We start from the raw sequence: 23,650 nt of genomic DNA, 5'->3' as shown, positions 1-23,650 counted from the left end.
GGGAGATTAGCTAACCTAAATGATTTGATTTGCATTGAGGAAAGAATGAGATCATCTAATTATTTCGTTTCACTTAACAAAATAAGCTTATAATAAAATAAATGACGAATCCTAGTGGTGATATTCAATAGCTTGGGTTAAAGTAATGTCAGAAGATTTTCCTAGAAGTAGTTGATTTATACTGACACTGCTCTTCATACTGTGACCACATAACTAGACGGAGATTTGTCATGGCCGTCTGCTTTGAGGCTCTTCGACACGCAGGCTTCTCTCAGGGTAAATTAGCTTCCAAGAATTCCAAGACATATTATGTAGAGTACGCTTTTATGATCGTTACCATAATTTCCCTCCTGTCACTTGAGTAAAAAAATCTCCTTTTATATGTAAAACTTTCAAAATATTACGGTAGAATCTGCAAATATATTTGTCATGGGAAACAGCTACTTGACTATTATTAGTAGTGTTATTGGGGCAATCACACGGAAGCAGCATTTTAATGTGTCCACGGCTGAGATGGAGTCAGTTAATCTTGTTTTGTTTGTAGAATCCTACTTCGTAACCGTCCAGTCGATATAATGGAGTAAAACAGAACATTTATCTGAGACGCAGAGTGGTTGAAGAAGTAGAGTAAATATGTAGATACTTTCCAGCTTGGAGTAATGAAATATTATTTGGCAGTGTGGGATACCCAGACAAACCCCGGGATACCCAGACAAACCCCGACTGGAGAGCCTGGAAAATACACTCTTAGGTCCAAGACTTTAGGTACACTAGTAAAAACAAATGCACTCTAATAATATAACAATAATGTAACACACCCGCACTAAATCCATAATGGCCTGTTTATGTTGAAACTATGTAATGTCTATCTATCCATCTCTCTATCTATACCTATATATATCTATATACATTATATAATAATAATAATAATAATAATATATATATTATTTTTATTTGTAATGTATGATGATAATGAGAGAGTGTAGTTTGTGCTGCTGTTCAACTGCACTGCATTAAACAGAAACATGTTTCTGTTTGTTGTACAATAATACAACCACAGCCTCCAAATGAAAACACAGTTAAACCAGTAGCTCTCACGCTTTATTTTAAACAAACACATTTGTTTTCTCTGGAGTACCTGACAAACTGGCGTGTCAGTGTAGCTGTGTGGCCCCAGCCTGTGGTGCGCGCTCGCCTGCCGGATCTCCCTCGACTTCCTCCCCATGAACCGTCAAACCAAGCTCCCCCCTCCCTCCCTCTCTCTCTCTGGCACGGCTCACTGTGGTACTGTACGGAGAGACGGAGAGAGCGAGAGAGGGAGCTCTACTTTGAGTGACGTCACCTCTCCCATGGCGTCACATTGACGTAGCGCATACCAGCCGCTCTATGTGGAGGCAGGGTGCTCATAAATGCACTATTTGACTTTCTCCCCTCAGACGGCGCACATAAACAAACCCGCGTTACAAACCCCACACTTTACAAAGCACCTAACAGCACCGACACAGTCAGCTCACGGGAGCGGACGCAGACGCACTCCTTACACAGGGGAGTTTGCTTGTTCTTTTTTTTATTATCGTTTTTTACTTTTCTACTTTGTGTACCACTTTACAAAAAGTAAGTCGAAGAAACTTTTTTGTTGTTTTTTTTATTATTATTATTATTGACGCTTCCTCGACACTGAGAGATTTTTTTTTTCAATTATTTTTTTTTCTGTTCACTCGTCAACTCTGGGTGATTATTCTGGATGGACGTAGGATATTTCATGCGAGGTTATTACCACATGTAAAGACGGAACCGCTACAGCAAACCAGTAAGTGAACTGAATGAATGAATCCGCGATATTCTGATATTCGTAGACTTGTTAGGCTGCCAGACTCACACATGGCTCTGAGCATATTAGCCCTCAGCTGTGCACGTTCATGATTATGTTACATTTTATCCTCCGATACCCTCCGTGTCTCTTCTGTCCAACTTTGTTCGTCCAACCTGTTGACATGTCAGCCTCCAGTATATAGCCTACACGTAGCTGCTCGTACTGTCTCGCTCTTCCTCTGAGTGTCTGCGGTGTCTCTGGATGAAGCTGAATTCGAATTTAATTTGCGCTGGGAAGGTATCATATCCTTTCCGGTTGTCATGGAAATGAGATGCCTCTCACTCACACAATGAAGTGGAGTCAGACGCACAATTGGTCTGAGTGGAGAATAGTCTAACCTACATTCAGGCAAGAGCTGAAAGAGAGAGAGTGGAGAGTTAATGCTCTTTGATTTCATGCCATGCTTTTTTTTCTTTTTGGGGGCCTCTTCTGTGATTTTTTTTTTTTTTTTTTGGAGATATTGTGCTCTTAATGACTGATTTATAAGTGTAGCACGCACCGTGTTCCATTTGGCTGTGTGCGTGTGTCCGTGTAAAGGTGGGTGTGTTTGTGTTTGCTGTGCCATATCATTGATGGGCAAGCCCATGACATATTATAAATTAAACTTATAAAACAGTATAGCGTCTTTTCTAAGACCGAAGCTCCATAAAGTGCAAGCTCTGCCAGGCATCCAGGTATTCCTGATTTATATATTAAGTCAATAATTCATATATTAGTGAACAGGTGATCTGTCTTCATGAGGACACGGCCTCTCCTCCCACCGATAGCCTGAAAAACTCCCTCAACCATGAAGCCACATCAAATTTCTGATGCCCACTGTGAAATATTTCCTAGAGACATCTGATGGCAGCTATTTCCATAGGTTATATCTTATGATAAGAACGTCTGAGTTGAGGTACTTCAGCAATATACCGATTTTTACCTGATTTCCCCACTCACTTTTACGCACGCAGGCACTTCTTGACAGCCTCCCTCTCAGGGCTGATTTACAGTAGTCACATATTTCTCTAGTCTCTCCTTTATGTCCTCTCTTTTCTCTGTCTCTGTTTGCTGGAAGCCTCGCGCTGTCCGGGGTTATTGGTGCGAGGGGCTACCGGGGGCTACCGGCGCTCCGGGGCGCGTGCTTTGCAGCTCTTATGTCGTTCTCTTGGTTACCGGTTCGCGCAGGGCCAGAGCCCCACCGGCCGGCTCGGCCTGAGAAGAAAGCAAGAGGGGTCTGGTTTGTTAACATATATACGTATACACACACACATATATATGTGTGTGGGTGGGTGTGTATATATATATAAACAGACTGAATGTCTCACTTGTCTCTCTAGAAAAGCTTACATTTTCTTGAGTGGGGACACTTTATCTTCACTTTTTTAACTCTCCACAGGGGTTGTGATAAGAGCGCATTTGCGCATAATTACGCTTTTAACTTCACAAGAATAAAGTTATTTTGCTTGCATCAAAGAACATATTATTTCTGCTGTTACTGTAACCAAATGCTTCTTTTAGGCGTAAAGGTTTTTTTTCTGTTCTCAAACGACACTAGATAGAATGGAATAATGGCTTAACTGTTCCTAATCAACCCTAATCAAATAAATGTTATACTGACTTGTTTGTTTACCCTCGTTTGCCTTTTTAGTTTATTTCAACTTGTCTGGAGGCTGTGTGAAGCATTGCTTTTGTATATAAAAAAAAACATGTCCTGACCGAAGAACCATCAAAGGAGTTCACAGAGGACCCGCGCGTCCTCTCAGAGGTGACCTGCCAGGTCAAAGTTTAGTAAAAAAGTGGTTGTTGCAGTACACGAGTTTGATCTGTTGACACCGAGGTGAGGGACAGGACGAGCTGCAGGTGCCAGTAGCCCTTTGAATCGTCTGTGAGGGCTGTGGCTTGCCAGCAGGCTGCACTGAGACGCACTCTCGGGGTTTGAGTGGTCTCTTATCTTGCCTGTACCACCGAGGTTTTGTGTTGGTCTGGCAAAGAGAGAGAGGGTGCGCGAATATATAAGAGAGTGTGCGACAGAAAGGGGGCGCTATGGGCCTTGAAATCTCTCGGCTACAGTGCGCCCTTCTGCAGAGCTGAAGTTGGAGGCGCACGGCGCACAGGAGCCCACTGGTTTGGTTTCAGGTCCGGCTCTCCAACATTTCTCGATTCGTCTCTCCCTCTGGATGAACCCTGAGCAGACGAATGCGGTGCTGATCAGAGGCAAGAAAAGCGATGGCGTGGAGTCACTGGCACAGGCAGCTTTTATAAAAGTTGTCACTTTTGTAGGTCTGTATTTTCAGAAGAAGTTGTGCATAGATCTTTTTTTTTTTTTTTTTTTTTTTGGCTGATTGAATTGGTCTTTTGCAGCACCAAATTTAATAATAGGCTTATAATAACGAAGAAGTCTTTTGTGTTAGAATGAAACCCGTCGCCCACGTAAGTGTAAGTTTTGAAATGAGCGAAAAGTCTTTAGTTGTGGTTCTTAATATTCTCTTTGTAGCATGGATTCAGTGACTTATCTATCGGCAATTGGTGCAGATGTGTAAATCGTCGTGTTCCTGTGAATTTGCATGGATAAGTAATTTACACCGTTTCGACGACCGGCATCTCTTTCTGGCGCACAGTAGTTTACAGAGCATTTCATCTCCCTGCTTCTTTTCAGATTAGATTTTTCACAAATAAAAAAATATGCTGTGTTCGTGAAAAAAAAAAAAAAAAAAATACTGGTCTTTAAATCGCGCGGTTAAATCTCTGGGCTTTTTTTCTTTTTTGCGGTGTGAGGGGGGCTCTCTCTTATTTGTCTTATTTCCTAAATAACATTTGAGGAAGTAAAGGCTGCTTGACGAATAAACAAAACTTACCTTTCAGTGTCTTTGGCTTTCGTAGCCGCGCGGTGATCGCTGTACCTACCTTTTTCTTCAGCGTGTCATCTCATCACTGGCTGTAACCCAGACACTTCACTCTCACACAGGCACAGGTTCGGAAGAGCGCGCCCAGCCGAGCTCGGAGCCCCGGCGATCGGACACTCCCTCTACGACAACCGCCGAGTCCTCCTCGCTCCAGGAGCCCTGTCCCGGCCGCAGCCACGCCACCCCTAAATCCCGGACACCCAGCACCATTCAGCGCGAAGCTCTTTCACCAGGTACAGAAACGGCCATCAGTCTTGTTTTGCTCTCGTGTTTCTTTATTTCCTTCTGTCTTTCCTCACCTGATGCTTCTGTAGGAAATGCTGCTATGGCATATTTCTTTTTGCGCAGTTGTTAGTTGTTTGGTGATGTTTTATCTTAAGGATAAACGCTCCCGAAGAGAAGCAAAGAAGGGATTAAATCAGAGTTTGAGGTAGTATATGTTGTGATTTAGACTATTTTATTTATTCTCTCTGCGCTGGTTAAAACATAGAAATACTTGTAAGATGTGTGAACATCCTGGTGATCTTTTTTTTTTGTGAGTAGCAGTCCTTCTGAGTGTGTGCGTGTGTGTTTTGGTGTTTCGGCTGGCAAGTTGACATTTCAATCATTAAGATAAGAGAGAGCAGGCACACCTAAATCCAGAAGTTAGGGACTGATCTAATGCCACTGATCCTCCAAATTACTCAGTGAAGGTCTTCAAAAGCCTGCATGACTAAACAGGAAAAAATATGCTAAGACATATTTATCTGTGTTGTTAAAATACATTTTTTTTATCTGTAGTAAATAGAAATAAGAAATCCTACAGTATTTAGTATTTAATTTTAATATTAAATTTTGTAAATGAATAGGCATTCATCCATAGTCAGAATCTGTGTATAAATTAAACTGATGAAAAATCTTCAAAGAACAGGCCTAGATATAATTTGGTAACTGCTGGTGTGGTTGTGGCTCTCTGCTTTGCGTTTGTGTATTTCTGCGCGTGTGTGAAAATCACTTTTCCTCATTGTGTGAGCAGCAACTGGCTTTGAACACCTTGTTTCATTATTCACTGATGTTGAAGAAAAACTGTTTTTGAATTTATGTCTGCAACTTCATGTTTTCATTTGTTAGATCTATGGCATTCTGACAATGAACAAGCGCACTCAGTTATTGGAACAGCTGCAGTTTGTCCAGTTGAAATGCACACCTCGAGGTTAGAGACTGTTTCCCTTCACCTCACCTGTGTCTGATTCTGCTTGGGTTGTCTGTCCTCTTGCTTGCACACACACGCACACACACACAAACGTTCACACATCTGCATGCATGTTAGCGTAATATATATAAGCAATGTGATGGTGGTGTTGGAGGATTTCCTACCTAGTCCGCTGTGGTGACATGAAAATAAAGACACTCCGGTGACACAACCATTTGTATTGGTGAGTGAGTGTGAGAAAGGATGCAGAGCAGCGGTGTGTGTGTGTGTGTGTGTGTGTGTGTGTGCGCCACTGAGTGAAGCTTAGGCACGCCATGAAAAGTAAAGCACAGAGAGGGTGAAACTTTTGTAGACGCAAGTGGTTTTACAGGTTCTTTTCAGGATGAGGGTGTATGTTATTAGCAGAGGGAGCATATGCAGGTCCATGTTGACATCTTGAACATCACCGGTGATGAAAATATGTTTGTGAAAAAAAAAAAAAACATCAAAAGCTTCTCTACTCACACAGACCATATATGCCCGTTCTTTCATTTTTTCACCTCTCAGCCAAACTAGGCACAGAAAAACGGTTAAATAAATGTGTACATGTACTTGCCAGTTCGTTGGGTACACTAGTGAAAATAAATTAATTATGAATATATAACAGTCCTACACCAAATCTGAACTTAAGTTTTAGTACTCAGCATTTATTTAAAATAACCGAGAGCTGTTGATTTAACTTCTTTTATTTTATTTTGCAAGCCTGTGCTACTATTGAACTGTGTTGTGTTGCGCCAACACACATCTCTATAATTTTGACAACCCAGTTTAGTGAGTGGGTTAGGTTAAATAACAGAAATACTTTTGAGTTGAATTTAATACAGCTTAAATGCACCACACACTCTATCCTCCAAAATGATCAAATAGTTGAATTAGCACCTTTATGACTAAACACAAACGCAGTGACAGTCCCAAGGAGGATGTGGGGCTGTTAGATTTATATGAATTTGATTTCAGTAGCTGATTTCACTGCCTACTGTATTGGCAACTGAGTATATAGCTAATATGCTATACAACAGGTGCAGTACTAATGACTAGTGAGGCTTGACCTACTGACACAACAAAGCCACAAGGTTCACCACTCCCCTCTCTCTCTCTCTCTCTCTCTCTCTCTCTCTCTCTCTCTCTCTCTCGTCTCTCTGTCTTCCTCCTCTGCTGTCTAATCAGTTGAAAAAGTCTTTAGGTATAGCCCAGAAAGGCCCCATGACGCCCATAATGCTGCATGTGTGTTTTTCCACGTGGGTTGAAGAGCTGGTCACTTGTAGAAGAAACAACTGGGTGACGTCAAGCACACGTAGGCCTACAGCTTGACTCATATCCTCAATAAAAAAAAAAAAAAAAAAAAAAAAAAAAGACGGCAGACGTGTCGTCTGTTGCCTTGGTTCATATATGAGTGAATAATATCGAATAAAATGATTAATTTTATAATAAAAATATGTTTTTATTGTTAGGATTCTACTCAAAATAGCGGACTCTATCATCGTGTTTGTCTCTGGGTTCTGACAAATAATCAACGGCCTAAATAAATAAATAAAAACCGTATGAATGAGTTTATTCCAATTTATATATTTTATTTGACTTAATTAAGCATTTGAGTCACCCTTTTTGACTCGTCCCCCAAGCCAAAACGCGCACAGCCCCTCAGGTGTAATTTTAATTGCGGCTAAATAAATGTGTCACTGTGTCGCTATGAGCGAGTGATTTTTTTTTTTTTTTTTTTTTTTTTTTTGTAGTTTGTGTAGTAGTTATAGACACACAAACACAACACACACACACGCGCGGACATCAGAATATATACATATATATTTATATATATATGTGTGTGTGTTAACATGTTTATAGGGTATTTTTATGGAGTTATTAAAACAAAAAAATTCTATTGCTGAAATAAATGGTTATCGGAGTCAGTAATACAAGCTTTTAATTCCCTGAGTGAGTCCGCTCTGATGGAGGCATTTGTGAGTGCTTTAACAACACCAGGACCGATATGTCCCGTATTTGACCAGACAAACATGACGCGCGAAGGGACGGGGGCGATTACGGCAGAGCGCGCGCATGCTGGGCGTCAATGGGAGCAGGGCCGTGTTGACAGTTCCCTGCTCAGGATCGACGAGCAAACACCACAAAACCCTGGCTGCGCACACACTCATGACTGATTAGTCCGCACGCACAAACACACACACACACACACACACACACACACACACACACGCCCAGGTGCACGCTCAGACGCACGTAAACGCAGGTGTTGTGTATTACGTAAGAGGTTTGATAAGAGTCTATAGTTCACACACACACACACACACACACACACAGCTGATGAGGTGGTGACCTGTTGCTGTGACCATGGCAGAATTAAATCAAGGGGAAACTCAAGACATGCCGACTGGCGTCTGCAGCAGTTAGAGGAAATATCTGTCTGTGTGTCTGTCTGCATTTAGCAGTGTGTGTCTGTGTGGAGACTGTGCAGTAAACATCCAGCACCACCATGGGGTTCCATTATTATTTAACTTTATCTCATCTGCTTTGCCATCTGACTAACCAGCCTCCCACGCGGGCTCACACACACACGCACACACACACACTCACACAAACACAGATGCTTGGGTTGGATCTTGCTTGGCGGCTTTTCCTCTGAATCGTGCGCAGATGAACTGCGGCTCTCTAACCCGAACTAACTCTGGGAGAATCAGCAATATTTGAGGTTCTTCTGCCCTGTGTGAGAAGTGTCACCGCAGGAAATTGGGTGTAAATGGAAAGATTCATTCAAACCCCCCCCTTTTCACGGCCTGTTCATTGCAAACGCGCATTTACAAAACTTTTGTGACGCTGTGAAATCTCTGACGCCTCAAGAGCTGAATAAAAAAAACTGCCTGTTCCAATAGAGCTGTGCAGAAATGTTGTTAGTCATTTGCTGTTTAATTATTGGCCCTGTTTAGTGCTGTCTTTGTGTGCATGTGTCTCTAATGGTCTGCCTTTGTCCTGTAGATTTACTGTCCTTCCTTTTCTGTTGACAAGCTCCTCGTTGAAATCCTGCTTCTCAGTTCAAATTGCCGCTTCTGTTTAACATCTATGCCACTGGATTGTCTTCTCTAATTAACGATTGTTGCAATACAGCTGTACTCTACTAACACCATAGAAATGCTTTTTGAATCGAGAGCCCTTCGAGTACATGTGCTCCGATGTGCCACGCAGCTCTAACCTGTATGTGTGCTCTGTGTCCCCGGCAGACATGCCCTGTGTGCAGGCTCAGTATGGGCCCGCCCCTCCAGGCTCTGCCTACTCTGGCCAGTCCTTCAGTTACCAGGGTGACAGCTACGGCTCTGACCTCATGACCTCTGACTACACCAAGCTGGAGCTGGGTGGAGGCGAGATCTCCGCCGCCGCCACCACCTCCCTCCCTAGCTTCAATGTCTTTGTGGAGGGAAGCTATGAGCCCAAGTCCTCCTGCCTCTACCAGATGCCTTCACACAGGCCCACTATCAAAAAGGAGGATGAGAGCTACCCGACAGCCCCGCCGCTGGAGGCCATGACCTCCTCCTCCATGTACTTTAAACAGTCTCCCCCATCCACCCCAACTACTCCGTCTCTGCCGCCCCAGCCTGGCACCTCCTTCCTGTGGGAAGAGCACCCCCTGGCTCCTCCGTCGCACCCTCACTCTCTGGGCTCCAGCCTGGAGACGGGCCCCCTCAAGTCCACTCGATTTCCGCACTTCTACCAGCACTCGCCGCCCCACAGCGGCGGCAGCGTCAGCGGCTACGAGAGCCTCGGGGGAGGACTGGTTCGCACCTCTTCTTCTTCATCCTCCTCCTCCTCGTCAGTCTCCCATCCTCACGGCCCACCCCTGGACCAGCCCATGTACCAGCTGCATCGCGGGGCCGGGAGCAGCAGCCTCGCTTTCCGCTCTTTGGCTCTCGGGCCTTGTGGGCCACTACTAGGAGACAGCCTGCCCTCACCTCCTCCGCGCGGGCCCCAAGGAGAGGGAACCTGCGCCGTGTGCGGGGACAATGCGGCGTGCCAGCACTACGGCGTCCGCACTTGTGAGGGCTGCAAAGGCTTCTTCAAGGTAAAAAGTCTTAATCATGCAATTTTGAGTTTTCCAGTCTAATAAGGCATGGTTCGCTCCTACTTCTTTTGTATTCCTAATCTCTTTTAAAACATCAAGTCTTGATTTTTTTTTTACCTCCGTGTCTTCCTTCCGTCTGAATGCACAAACATGGAAAACAGACAATCCACCTTAAAATATCTGTGAACTGGCTGCAAAATGACTGACGTATTTCATTTGAAACTATTTTGTTGCATTTGCCTCACTCCCACTCGACACCCTTCTCCACGCTCACTAAATCTTCTTTGGAGTTATTGCGAAAGCGCAAGACACCCACAGGGGTCATCTCTTCCAGCAACCAAGTGGGCAAAAGTGTGCATACGCATGGTCTGTGTGTGTGTGTGTGTGACTGCTTGGGCTACGTGAGAACACAAGTTGATGAAAACACATATTTTCTCCCAGACAACTGGGCTTGATGATCAGTCAGTCAGTAATGTGCAGCAGGATTTGTTTTTTAAATCAAAGTTTCCTCTCCTTTTGCATTGTGTTGTGAATCAGTGGCCACGAAATTGACCACAATTCACGAAGAAATACTGGGGCCGTTATGAGTCAATTTGAAATTTGGGCCGCCAAATGATTCAATCTAACACCTCGCAACTTGCTGTCTCACATCCCATGTTACCGCACACGTGGTAACACACACAACTCAATGTTTAACATCACCAAAGGCAAGTTTTTAGTCAGACTGATTTTTCATTTACTCCGTGCAAGTCAGAAAACACATTGCATTTAACACACTTTTCCGATACATACATTATAGAACTGTATATTCAAGGCTCGAAATAACAGTAAATTCAGTGAATTAATTGATTTACCCAGGTCCTGAATTATAACTCGTTTAACGGCACACTTACGAGCATGCTGTCGGTTGCATGAGACAAGGGAGGGAAAATTAAGAGACAGCAAGAAGGAGGGTGCAAACACTGAGGTAATTGAATAATGCCCCTGGTAGGTGGAAATAAATTATCCTTCTTTTCAATTAGTTTCACAATTAGTTTTTATTTAGTAATTAATGAAAGCAGCGTCTGGTGGCAGCAGGCTGCGGGCTGTCTGTTTGCTGCAGCACTCCGCAGCCACAGCGCCTGTCAAACCTCGCTATGTTTCCTTTACACACACACACATGCAGATGCAACCAACCGTGCACACACAACATATGCACCCAGAGACACATAGGGCAACACATGTAACATGAACGTTGAATCCGGGACGCATCAAACCCTTAACACACCTGCTCTTTTTCACATACTCTCGGGCACATTACCTCCATTATCCTGATGGTTTTATTGTCCCCTAACATATTTTCCTGATTATATTCAATTATCCATGAATAGTTATTACACATTCAATAGTAGAGGCTTGCTGTAAATTATTGTTATTTCATTAGTGCAATTTGAAGCACATTTTCTTTCTGCATTAATTCTAGCTCCTAAACAAGCAGTTTTTATCATTTTGGCTGAATAATGCATTCACCGGTTTCCATTAGTTTAGCCAAGCTATTCAGAATTTGAATTTTTTTAAATTAAAAACTATCTCAGCTGTCAGTATAATACATTTAGTTAGAAGCAAAAAAAAATAAAAATAATAACAATTAACCTGTTTTTTATGCACCCGCTGTATTAGCCAGTGAGATACATTAGCTGCGCTTTTATCAGCCAAAATATATGGTGGGCTCAGTTCGCCGCGCACACAATTTTTATTTTCCACTGACTGCACAGCACATTAGTCACAGAAAGTTTGGGAGGTGGTGACAATCTAGTGGTGAAAGGAAGACTGTAAAACTAGCTGGTTGCTAATATAAGTTGATAACCCATACACTCGCACAGACGCACTGCGCCTCACGGATGCCTTCACACATTTTTTTCACTTCAAACTACCCCTGCACTCTATGTACAGACAAGAGAGACTGAAGCAGAAGAAGGGATGGGATTTCGAATGGGGGCGGGGGGCAAAGTCCCTGAAGGCTTTTAATTTAAGCCAAAGCTATTAGCACATGTTACATGTCAAGAATCTGCCTCTGCATGCCTCCATGCAGCCCCCACAACACCCACAGCATGTGTGCTTCTCTCGGCTTGTGTATCCTTTTGTGAATGTGCTTTTAGCGCACATAACTCACTCCTCAGTCCTGACTCTCAACATTTAAATGAACCTTTTCCCCTTAAATTAGGTTTTTGCCAAGCCCACAAAAACTACGGCCACAAAACTTCAGTTTCTGAACAAAAGTAAATTTTAAGTTTTTCGCTTTAGTGAAAGTTGGGGTGAGCATTGAGATGGATTACAGGACGCGTAAGATTCATTTGAACAAGGCTAAAGTATACTTAGCTCTCTTCCATGTTCGCTCATACACACATGCTTATAGGCGGCCCCATCCCGTGTACAGAGCACAAGAAGGACCCACATGTTTGGTAATGTAAGATAATTTAATGTGTGCATGCATGGCTGTTTGTGTTCACCTGTGCCTTTACAGGGGCAGTACATTGATATTAGGGTCTAGCCACACTATTAGCTCTACTAGTCAGTGTCTCTGCTGAGACGCCAGTCATGCTCCACGCTGCTTATTAGAAAGCAAAGTCACAAGAGCCCCCCCTCCCCACACACACACACACGCATGCAGGGTGGATGAAGAGAGCAGACAACAGGAGACAGGCCAGCGCTCACTCATGAGAGCTTAATTTATCAAAACCTCAATTGATCATGGCAAACTAAGGCTTTTCTTGGAACCAGCTATCTTGTAAACTAAGCCCTGAGGCCACTGAAGAGAAGAACTTTCCCCCGGGCTGACTCAGCATAGGCCACACTCACTTGCAACCCTAACTTTCAGTGGTGCACTGCATGAAAACACCAGCTCTTTGAAGTTTGATGAATTATCAGATTATCAGAATCAACCTTACGCTCCAAACCTCAAAATAACCAACTCAACTATATTAATTCGATCTATGAACAAATGTTTTTGACCGTTGTTCTGGCCTTGCTGCAGACTTGTAAATGTGTAAATAAATGTTGAGGCTTTGTGCGTCATGTAGCCTCTCATGTAGCTTCATGTATGTGTAGTAGACTCTCACTAAACGGATACTATTTTCTCTCAAACACATTAATGACCATAACTTACTTATCCTCGCGCGCACGGGTCACTGACCATTGAAGGGATGAGAGGGAGACATCAGATCAGCGGTGCCATGGCAACGACTCTCATCCGGCACTGGCGCCCATTACGCGTCAGTTCCGCACTCGCGCCGGAGCATATGGAATAATTGGTGTGGTATTGGTCTCCCGGGGGCACGGGCATGTGTGGCGCGAGGGGTTCCTAATTGGATTTATTTGTTTTGATGTGTATTAGAGACGTTAAAGAAAAAGGGGGGAGGCCGTGGCACTTTCCATGTGTTCCGTTTGTTTAACTTACAGTTTGTGGACTACTGGAGTCACTGTCTGGCAGCGTATACAATGTTACTGTGAGCACTCTACAAGAAAACGGTTACAGTGTGGATGTTTTTTTTTTTTTTTTTGTCTAGATGTTTTGTTGTAACATATTGCACCCCAGGCAATGACATTCCCTAACGATTTAATTCGTCTGTCAAAGAAGCATGTAAAGACTGGCGGCATGGCCCTGGAGACCTCACTGGGCTTGTCTCACTGCTCACGAGAACAGATAATGTGGTGCTGTGGTTTGTTTATATTACGACTAATTAGTACTTTCACTATTCTGCATTGGCTGCTCTAAAATACACGAACGACCAGCCAGTGTCTAACTACAAAAATGCAGCTTTATTCAGTCCCAAGTGTGCGGGATTGGTGCTTAGGTGCGCGCGCACACGGAGGCGTATATAGGCATTTACAACCACCTCAGTTATTACTGTCTTCCATCCACGCGGTGAGCGCAGCCGGCCCCCACGTGGCCCGTTTCTGATTTCATTTTAATAAGGTCAGTAATAATCGCGCGAGCCAACCGAGGAGAAAACAGCTCCCGCGGGGCCCATTGAGAGAGGCGCGATGCGCGAGGCCCCGCAGGTGCCACGAGCTGACCCGCGAGCTTCACAAACAATCTGATCACGCAGCTCTTACGGCCGCTGTCCCCCGTCTCGCGGGACCCCGCCTCTGCACGCCACGCGCTCGATCCCCATTGTCAGCTGTGGCGCTGATAAAATTGTCCCTCCTGCAGGCGAGGCTTGTTGGAAAATTAATTTTATCTAATTATACTGATGTCACCGCCGCCTTTCAGCGCGTAATTAAAATCTGACCTGCGAGCTTCTGCTTTCATTCTTTGATGTGGGAGGGGGAAAAAAACAGAAATTGAATTAAACAAATCAAATATAAGGTGTTGATTGTGTTTGGAGGCTGATTATCGGTATGCCTGTTTCTTGTTTCTCCAGCGCACCGTGCAGAAAAACGCCAAGTACGTGTGTCTGGCCAGTAAAAACTGTCCTGTGGACAAAAGGAGACGCAACCGCTGCCAATACTGCCGCTTTCAGAAGTGCCTGAGTGTGGGCATGGTCAAGGAAGGTAGGAGACAACACACCTGATATCCACTGGTAACACACATGCCTCGATTCTGCAACACAACTCTGATCTCCAGTTTGTGATCGGAACGTTTGTCTGTGCAATCAGGGTTTAATAGGCCGGTAATGGCCTGGCCTCTGGTAGCATCACACACATCCATGTAGTCCTCTTTCCGGTGGAAGTAGGAATGGGAAGTATGCCACACCAATTAGTCCCTGCAACCTCCTAAACCATCGAATATGAGTGGCTTTAAAGCTTTTAAAGAGGCACAAATGTGACCACTGGCCTATACGATTCTCACACATCTCCTCCGTCCCATTGCGTCATCACATCTCGCTGCTGCAGAGATGTTTTGCTAAAGTGTAGAATCAGCATGACACTCATCCTGCTCTCGATTCCCTGAGGTTTCTCACCTGTTTCGCGCGTCCTGTTATACCCCACCCACTTGCACACACACACACACACACACTCACACACACACACACATAAATGCAAACAACCCTACACAACACACTCTGCATTCTGCAGCATGAGCTGCAGAACAGCTCCACTGCCATCTGCTGGCTCGCAGCCTCCTGTGTTGAGATAGTAGCGCTGATGGAGAGCTCCTGTGGAGAACGCTTCCTGTCAGTCCTGATTCTAGCCCTAAAAAGTACCGATATCAAGGCCGTCAAATGGAGCGAATGAACAGAACTTCACTGTGCACGTGGCATAAGTAGTACAACATTCAACTGAAAAACCTCCTCGTTGTGTCTTCTCTGGCCCACAGTGGTGCGTACTGACAGCTTGAAGGGGCGTCGAGGTCGTCTGCCTTCCAAACCAAAGAGCCCCCTGCAGACTGAGGCGTCTCCTCCTTCTCCACCCCTCAGTCTTCTCTCCGCTCTGCTCAGGGCTTATTCCCACTGCACACCCCGTGAACTTGACTACAGCCAGGTACCCCCAGCGCCTTATTTAAGTCATGCAAATGCACAGGTCTATTGAGAACCGTGATGCGCCTGTGAGCTCCTTCGGTAATTTCTCTGCTTTCTCTGCGTCCAACAGTTTAGTGCTGCCGACCCACCCACCCCCTCCTCGGACGCAGAGGATATCCAGCTCTTCTACAGGCTTCTCACCATCTCGATGGAGACCACGCGGTGCTGGGCCGACCGGCTGCCGGGCTTCTCTGAACTCCAGCGCGAAGATCAGAACCTGCTCATAGACTCTGCCTTCCTTGAGCTGTTTGTCCTGCGATTGGCTCACAGGTGAGAAGGCACAGATGGAGCTTAGTGTTGCGTCAGCGAGAAGCACATGATAAGATGATGGATAAAAACTTTTAACTTTTAATTTAAATGTAAAAATGTAGGCAGGTTTCAAGTCAACAGAGTTGAAATATTTTTTTTTTTGGAAGATAATACATCATACATCTTGCACACATTTGGTTTCAGAGCAACAGACTTTTCATATCCTATATCATCACAGTACAGTTTGTAACTATGCCAGCAGAGCTGTGTGCTGCTGTGTTGGTGTATGTCCAGAGTAGGAGGAGTGCAGCTGAGTAATCGCCATATGAACCAAATTATGAATGGAGTCTGTAGCTATGACAGCAGCTACACCCACAGAGTTCCGCTCCGCTCGTCTGATATCTGACGCACAGAGAGCTCTGTGTGCATTCTGCAGGCTAAAACTGTGCTAACATTGTGAACTGTGAATTGACAGGATCAATTCCATCTAAAAGCTAGTCAGCTGAGAGACTGAAAAGGGCTGTTATGGAAGGAAATACATATTCAGTTCAGCTGACTGAAATAAAAAGAGAATTGACTTCATTTACTTTGGGCTTCCAGTGCGTGTGCGTATGAGCGAGCGTGTGTGCGAGCATGTGTGCGTCTCACTCGTGGATACCTGTGGTGCCATTATGACTGGCCTGACCCATCTTTGCCTCAGAATTACCCCGGGTTACCGGTCTGCTCTTGTAAGGCATGTGGCTGGTTAAATTTATGGGGAGGAGGGAGGCCGGGCTACAAGCTCATCCTTTTGTCTGCGCTGTCGTCTAGGACAGAAGACCAACACAGTCAGACACACAAGCACACTTACTCACACACACTGATGATGTAGAATCCCAACTTTCTCTCCTCCTCCCAGTGTAGGTCCAGGTGCAGGGTGGGTAGAGGATGGGTGGTGGCATCACAGTCCCAGCAGGAGGGGGATCAGGCTGGGACTCTGACTCACGCTAAAGGGTGGACTCACTGGGGCCTCTATCGAGAGCACACATGCTCACACACACTGCTCATCCTCCCATCAGCCAAACTCCCACGGCACGGAGGAAAATGCACACAAACACGGCACTGTCTTATTTTCTCTGTCTTCCGTGAGAGCAAGGGATGCGATCCACGCTCTGCTCCCGCTGTTGACGTGGCCCTGCATTGACCCTGTGTTGAACCTAGATGCCTTGCAGACCACCACACAAGCGCGCGTCTGTACAAGTGTGTGTACGCACCATGTGCGTAAAGTAAATTTGCTTCAGTCTTCGGGGCTGGCATTGCTGTAAGGACCCCGTTACCAAACAGTTTCTGTGGTTATTGGTTGATTACCGTGGTGACAGTGTAGTCAGGGGTGAGTGGAATGTGTGGCCGAAATCCAGCTGTGCTCGAGTGTGTGTGTGTGTGTGTGTATGTGCATCTGCTTGTCTGCCAGCTGGTGTGTATAGTTTGTGCTCCTATCAGATAACCGTCAAATACTATGATGAAATAATATTTAGCTTTGATTCAGACGTGTATTTACGGGTGTAGATAGACGCTTTCTGACACTCACCTTCGTATTTGTTCGTCTCCAAGCTTCCACGCATTTCTCCTATTCAGCATTAAAAGGCATTTAGCCCACAGCAATTGTACTAATTTAGTCCGTTTTATTTCTTACACTAAAAAGTATTAAAAATAATAATTTGATGTGCTTGATACAGTCAATTCTACCTGGGTTTCATACAGCTATAGAGTCAAAGTGAAACACAGATTACGGTCATGTTCCTGCCCCTGCACATCATCTCCTAACATCTGCCTCTTGCTTATTTTACTTTCTTTTCACATTTCTAGCTTGTAAATAAACATTTGGGTTCTGGTAGGTTGTGCTAATAGTTTATGTGTATAAGACAGAAAGGTACACTTAATTTGTTCAAGCATATTTGTGCATGTGTTTGGCTGAGAGTGGGTGGAGTGCCTCTTTTAAACTGTACTAAGGATAATTAGATACAAATGGCATTGCATCTTACCCTCATAACTGCTAAACTAATGTTTGTGCAGGGTGTAATTTGAGGCTTCCCCCTCTCCTTTCGCCCTCTCTCTCTCTCTCTCTCTCTCTCTCTCTCTCTCTCTATCTATCTCTCTCTTTTTTCCCCCTCAACACGACCTGTTGTCTAAGCGCACCCTTTCTCCCCTTGCCCTGCATCTTCCATTAGTCTTTCCAACCTTTCACCTCCGTTCTTTTCAGCATTAATAAAGACCAGTCATAGTGCTCTGCAGTTCACTGCCTGTTCCCTCTCCCGCTCTGCTTGATTGTAAAGAAGTGGGATGTTGTGTGTCGTGAGTAAGTGATGGTTAAATACATCTGAGAGGCCTTTTCATTTCCTCATTAAATGGTAGTGTTTCCACTGCACACCACAGCCTAGGCACATTAAAGCAATAACAATTTACCTATTTGCAAATGCAAACACACACACACAGAGCAACCCTCTGCCCTAACCCTTCACCCCACCCTGCCACAAGGAAACTCAGGAATGTTTTAAAATGCTATAATTTGGAAAACACAACCTTAATCAGCTGCATGCCTGTGTTTGATGTGTGTCCCATTTCTGTGTGAGTGCGCCCACTGCCAGGTTTTCTCATTGTTTTTATTGTAATTGTTTCCTTGCTCCAGTATGTCAAGCTATATTTACAATACATGAGGGAAAATACAGCGTTTCATTAGAGTGGAGATCTAACCGTTGCCTTCTCTCCCCCTCTGTTTCTCAGGTCGATGCTGTCGGAGGATAAACTAGTGTTCTGTAACGGCTTGGTACTGCACAGGTTCCAGTGCCTTCGTGGGTTCGGAGAGTGGCTGGACTCCATCCGGGACTTCTCCACCCACCTCCAGAGCCTAAACCTGGATGCCTCTGCCTTCGCATGCCTGGCCGCCCTCGTACTGCTCACAGGTAGCAACTGATTTCAAATCACAAACTTGCCGACGGGGGAAAATTAAATTATAAATGACTGGAAAAAAAAAAAGAGCAACCAGTCTTTACATGCATTTTAGAAGCGCGCCTTCCCCTCTCTGTCAACGCACTGTCAGTCATAGAAGTCGCGTACACCTAAACACTTTACAGACAGATACACCTCCTTCCCCCTTTTTCCCCGAGCTTTGCTTTTGTGTGATTTAATGTGACAGTGATCAGGTGGATACAACCACTAACGTCACATATACGCTCAAAGACACACATGTGCACGCGTGTTCTCACACATCCACGGCTGGAACAAGAACCTGATACCCAGAAGCACCTGCTGCACCTGTGGCACACCTGCCCCTCTAATCAGTGTGCATGTGTGAAAAATGGAAGGAGATTCAAAGCTTTCCCTCTGAGCGCACATCTCGGTCACAGCAAGGATTTAGTTGTGGGTAAAATGCATTAGAAACGTGGCCCAGGGAGACAGAAAATACATTAGAACCGGGGGTTCATATTTTCGTTTTTTTACCAGCTTCGCGTGAGAATCTGTACATTAATGTGCAGAGGATGAAATCCCCCTCCCTATGCGCTTGGCTTCCTTACTTCACCCTGCCCCCGCCGCCTCCTCTTCCTCCACCTCTTTTTCTGTCTAAGCCCTAAACCCCATTCTCACTCTCTGGGGGAGCACTTAACTCTGTGCCTGATCGACCAGCCCACCGTGGAGCACGGCTCTGGAATGGCGTCTGCAGTGTTCTCAGTGGCGCTCTGCCACCTCGGCAAAGCACACAGCGCGTAGCCACGACTGAGCCACCAGAGCCACCAGGCGATCGACCACTTTAGAGTGGCCTGTGCAGAAAGGCAGCCATCGATCTCTCCCCGGGAGCCCGTGCACATAGAGAAAGGAGGGACAGAGAGAGCGCGAAGAAAGACGGGGGAAGCGAAAGTGTGCGAGAGGTTTGAAAGCCGCCGTGAAAGGAGGGCTGGAGTGACTCTGCGGCGGCAAACACAACAAACAAAAGAGTCACATAAACAAACAATAAATAAGCTTCAGATAATGGATACCTCAAAGTGAGACTGGTCCTAGTGACAGCCTCCCCTGCAGGACGTTCCAGCCTGTGTGCGTGCTTGTATGTGTGCGTGTGCGAGTCAGTGTGTTTGCATGTGAGGGGCTGGACACCCTGTTCTCCGCAGAATGAGTTAGTGTCACATTAAGCCTGGTACGAGTGCCACTGGAGTTGCTATGGGCAGCAGTGTGTGTGCGCGCGTGTGTGTTTCTAATTTCATTTGGCTGCTCACAGGGCCAAATAATCAGCAATTAGTTGGGCCTTTTTGTTTCTGTCAGTGTCTTAAATTCTCAAATTACAGGGGCCATCACACTATGTCAGTGTGTTTAATATGAATACATAGGTTCATGTATATGTATCCGTGTGCCTAATACTTGTATGTTGTGTGAGTCGTACACAGCGTGCAGGGGGCTTATTAGGTTAGACCGGGTATTGATCTGTAGTGAATGAGGCAGGTTAAGGCCTGTTAAGAACATGAGCCTTACAGGCTAATGAGGTGGAATTCAATATAGAAGAAGATGAAGCTAATGTTCTTTCTGCTGAATGAACTCTGATTTATGTTCATGTGTGTGTATTTCTTTTTCCTCTGACTTAATTTTTGGTGTTTAATGAATTATTCTCCCAACGTCTCTCTTTGTCTGCCTTGCTTTCTATCTACAGAGCAAGTCCCGGGACTGAAGGACTCAAAGAGGATCGAGGAGCTGCAGAATAAAGTGATCTGTTGTCTCAGAGACCACCTGGGCTGCGGCTCTTCGTCCTCCTCGTCCAAGGCTGTGCCTCCTCTGAGCCGTATTCTGGGGTTAAGGGCAGAGCTCCGTTCCCAGCGGACCCAGGGCCTTCAACGAATCTTCTACCTGAAGCTGGAGGACCTGGTACCGCCCCCACCGTTGATTGACAGGTTCCTGGACACTTTGCCGTACTGACAGCCCGGGGACCACGCAGAGAAAAAACAAAAACCACGTCATGTCCTGTTCAGGCCTTTTTCCCTAGGAGCATGCACACACACACAGAAGAGCGACACACTCCCTTCTGACTGATGCAGAGCAGGGGGAGCCCGTCAAATGCTTCTCTCTCTCACTCAACAGGGCAACCAAACAAGAGCGCCTTTCACTCAAACGGACAGTCAACTAAAAAATGCTTTTCACCTGTATAAAAGACAATTACTCAAACGCTTTACTACTTTTTATTTAATCCTCCTGTTCTTCTCACGCGGGGGAGGATGATGAAGTTGAGATGGACAACCGAACAATGACTCTTTACTGTCCTCTCTCCGTCTGGGTGGCAACTTTTTCTGAAAAACAAAAAAAAACAAAAAAAAACAACAACAAACAAACATACAAAGTGACAGAACCAATGTTTATGCGTACTGTTTATCGGTGTTTCGGCCCGGCTCGCTCAGTCTGAGGACTGCTCACTTTAGCAAAGAGAAGAAGGAGAGGTGTCGGTGTGAAGGAGGTTTTTCAAAGCTGTCGCAGTGAAACACAAGTTAGCTCTTGTTGACAGCGGGAACGAGGCGGTTTCGTGCTGAAATGTCAAAGGTCAGGCAACACGAGCGTAGACTGTCATAAACATTGCGCAGATATGTCATAAACACACGGAAGTGGCTGTTGAGGTGGGCTCTTGATTACAAGTGCAATTTCTTAAGTGCTATCTCACAACATAAAGGAAGAGACGGAGGAGGAACAGCCCAACATCAAACTCTAAATTATTTTGATACGAAGACTGCTCAGTAGCTAAAAGGAAGAGACGGTCTCCATCTGACTTTAGGCAGCAGAGGAGGTACTGTGCACTAACGATCGTTGACTGAGTCACCCAGACTTGAACTTGCTCTACTATGTTGTTTTCTTTTTGTTGTTTTTTTTTATTAACTCGTTTTGAAATCATAGGTCGAGTGGAGTATGGAGGAATGAACATGGACAGAAATTGGCTTTTGAAGCACTTACACCCTGAGAAGGGCTAGAAGCACAGACACACACCCTGCCCGGCGAGCGGAGGGTGCTCGACAGATAGCTGTACTTCCAGGAGTGAAACATTCCACATTCATGCTCTTTTTCTTTTTCATTTCTATTGTGGAGTCTGTGTGACAGTGTGGAGGACACGGCTGCGTACTGTCTTTGTGTGTACGCTTAGAGAAGGCAGGATCATATGCATGGTGTGTTATAAGCTGTCAAGAGCTGCCATAGCCTGTCAAAACAGCTCAACCTGTGTTTGTGTCTCAGACTGCTGCTCTATGGGGATCTCCCCGGGCCTCCACCACCCACTCACACACTCACAAGAGCAGTTTTAAAATGAAAAAAGCAAAATTATATAGATATAAATATAAATATATATATATATATATATAAATATATATATATATACAAAACTAATATTTTGAAGTGTTTTTAGCTTTTTCAAATATTGTGGTACGAGTTGTGCATTGTTTTTTGAAGAAGAGAAACAAAAAAGAAAAAAAAGTTTCTGTCTTTCTTTGGTTTCTTTGAGTTTCCTGTTCAATTTTTTTTCTTTCTCTTTGGTTCACTGGATTTTTCTGTTCAGCACTTTGAAATCATAAACTAGTTCTGATTATTCTGACCCACTGCGTCCTGTGTTTTGATTCTCAAGGGTTAATACACTACTTCACACGAAACTTAAAAAAAAAATGACAAAACTTCACAAAGTTTTCAAGCTTTTTTAAAAGCCAAGAAAAGATCAAATTTGAGCCAACGTATACAGAATGCATGTGAGTGTGTGTGTGTGTGTGTGTGCGTGTGTGTGTGTGTGTGTGTGTCTTGTCAGACACAAAAGCCTCTTGACAGGTAAAAGGCCTCGTCTCTCTCCTGAGGGACACCAAGGCTCTCGCAGTGAGTAGAGGGGGATTAGGAGAGTGAGGAGGGGAAGGAGGGGAGAGGAGAGGAGCGCTTCATGTTAGCATGAGGTCCAGATCAGCCTCCAGCCTCGTTAAACACCATCGATCGCCACGGTGACATTTCACAGCACATGCCGTCTATACTGTCACTGCCATCACTCACTTGCCGTCCCGCTCAACACTGTGAACACACACATACACACACACACACACACACTCGAACAGCCAGGTGATTGATAGTAACTGTGGTAGTGAAATTGTGAGCTGCTGTGTATGTGAGTAAAGCTCAGAGTGCATGCACAAGTGTGGAGAGCACAAGATAAAATCTATGACGGGACCACACAACACCGTCCTACCTCTTGATATTTAAATACACAGAAACCATAGAAACCAGAAACAAAGGGGCTTTACGTTTTAAATACTAACAAGGAAATGACCTTAAATATTGCCATCACGTTTTCTGCATGTAATTCAGTGTGTGTGTGTGTGTGTGAGTCAGACCACAATCTGTCCAACACCTCGTAGCCCCGTCAGAGATTATGATGTTTCTGTGTTTGATCAGCAGCCAGGGAAAGACCATTCGCAACCTTTTTTTAGTGTGTGTGTGTGTGTTTGTGCGTGTGTGCGCAAATGGTAGTAACTTCACTGGCAGTAACACATGCGAGCGTCAGGTAAAATAACATGAAACAGAGAGCTTTAAGAACAAAACGAACACTCAGAACTTACATGTGCGCGCACACATGCTCACACGCGTCGGGCTGTCAGTCTCCCGGCCAATCGATCAACGCTGACAGTTTGCAGATACCCTGAGTCTTAATTAGAGGTCCCATTAGAACATACAAACACATACAAATGCATGCGAGTTCTTATGCACACATTCACACATATTCAAAGCAGGTATCTTCCTGGCTGTGGGTTTATTGCGTCTAATCTGGTCAGAATTGTAAGAGTATAAATATTTCATTTAAAAATGAAATAATGACTT

The 23,650-nt window shown here is 44.8% G+C and overlaps 1 protein-coding gene across 5 annotated transcripts; it reads left to right on the top strand.

The window, feature by feature from the left end:
- The first annotated feature begins 1,412 nt into the window (after positions 1–1,412).
- Positions 1,413–22,391, top strand: nr4a3 (nuclear receptor subfamily 4, group A, member 3). Of its 5 annotated transcripts, XM_047598535.1 has the most exons (10): positions 1,413–1,614; positions 1,755–1,810; positions 4,821–4,991; positions 5,869–5,950; positions 9,220–10,055; positions 14,459–14,588; positions 15,355–15,518; positions 15,627–15,826; positions 18,566–18,744; positions 20,478–22,391. In XM_047598535.1, the coding sequence occupies exons 4-10, from the start codon at positions 5,887–5,889 to the stop codon at positions 20,738–20,740; spliced, it is 1,836 nt and encodes a 611-aa protein (XP_047454491.1). In that variant the 5' UTR covers positions 1,413–1,614; positions 1,755–1,810; positions 4,821–4,991; positions 5,869–5,886; the 3' UTR covers positions 20,741–22,391. The 5 variants fall into 5 exon arrangements, with proteins under 5 accessions (XP_047454491.1, XP_047454490.1, XP_047454494.1 ...); XM_047598534.1 differs by having other exon boundaries at positions 1,413–1,810; XM_047598538.1 differs by lacking the exon at positions 5,869–5,950 and having other exon boundaries at positions 1,414–1,614.
- The last annotated feature ends 1,259 nt before the right edge of the window (positions 22,392–23,650 follow it).

This window comes from Mugil cephalus, chromosome 11 (genome assembly GCF_022458985.1).
Source record: "Mugil cephalus isolate CIBA_MC_2020 chromosome 11, CIBA_Mcephalus_1.1, whole genome shotgun sequence".
Lineage (NCBI taxonomy): Eukaryota > Metazoa > Chordata > Actinopteri > Mugiliformes > Mugilidae > Mugil > Mugil cephalus.
The sequence above is the reverse complement of the archived record's forward strand: the minus strand, read 5'-3'. Positions and strand labels throughout refer to the sequence as shown.

Excerpts from the sequence above, each read along its gene's own strand:
- nr4a3 (XM_047598533.1), top strand. The coding sequence starts at position 4,033 with ATGAACCCTGAGCAGACGAATGCGGTGCTGATCAGAGGCAAGAAAAGC. Across the intron at positions 4,992-9,219 it reads GCGCGAAGCTCTTTCACCAG|ACATGCCCTGTGTGCAGGCT; the intron begins GTACAGAAACGG and ends TGTCCCCGGCAG. Across the intron at positions 18,745-20,477 it reads CGCCCTCGTACTGCTCACAG|AGCAAGTCCCGGGACTGAAG; the intron begins GTAGCAACTGAT and ends TTCTATCTACAG.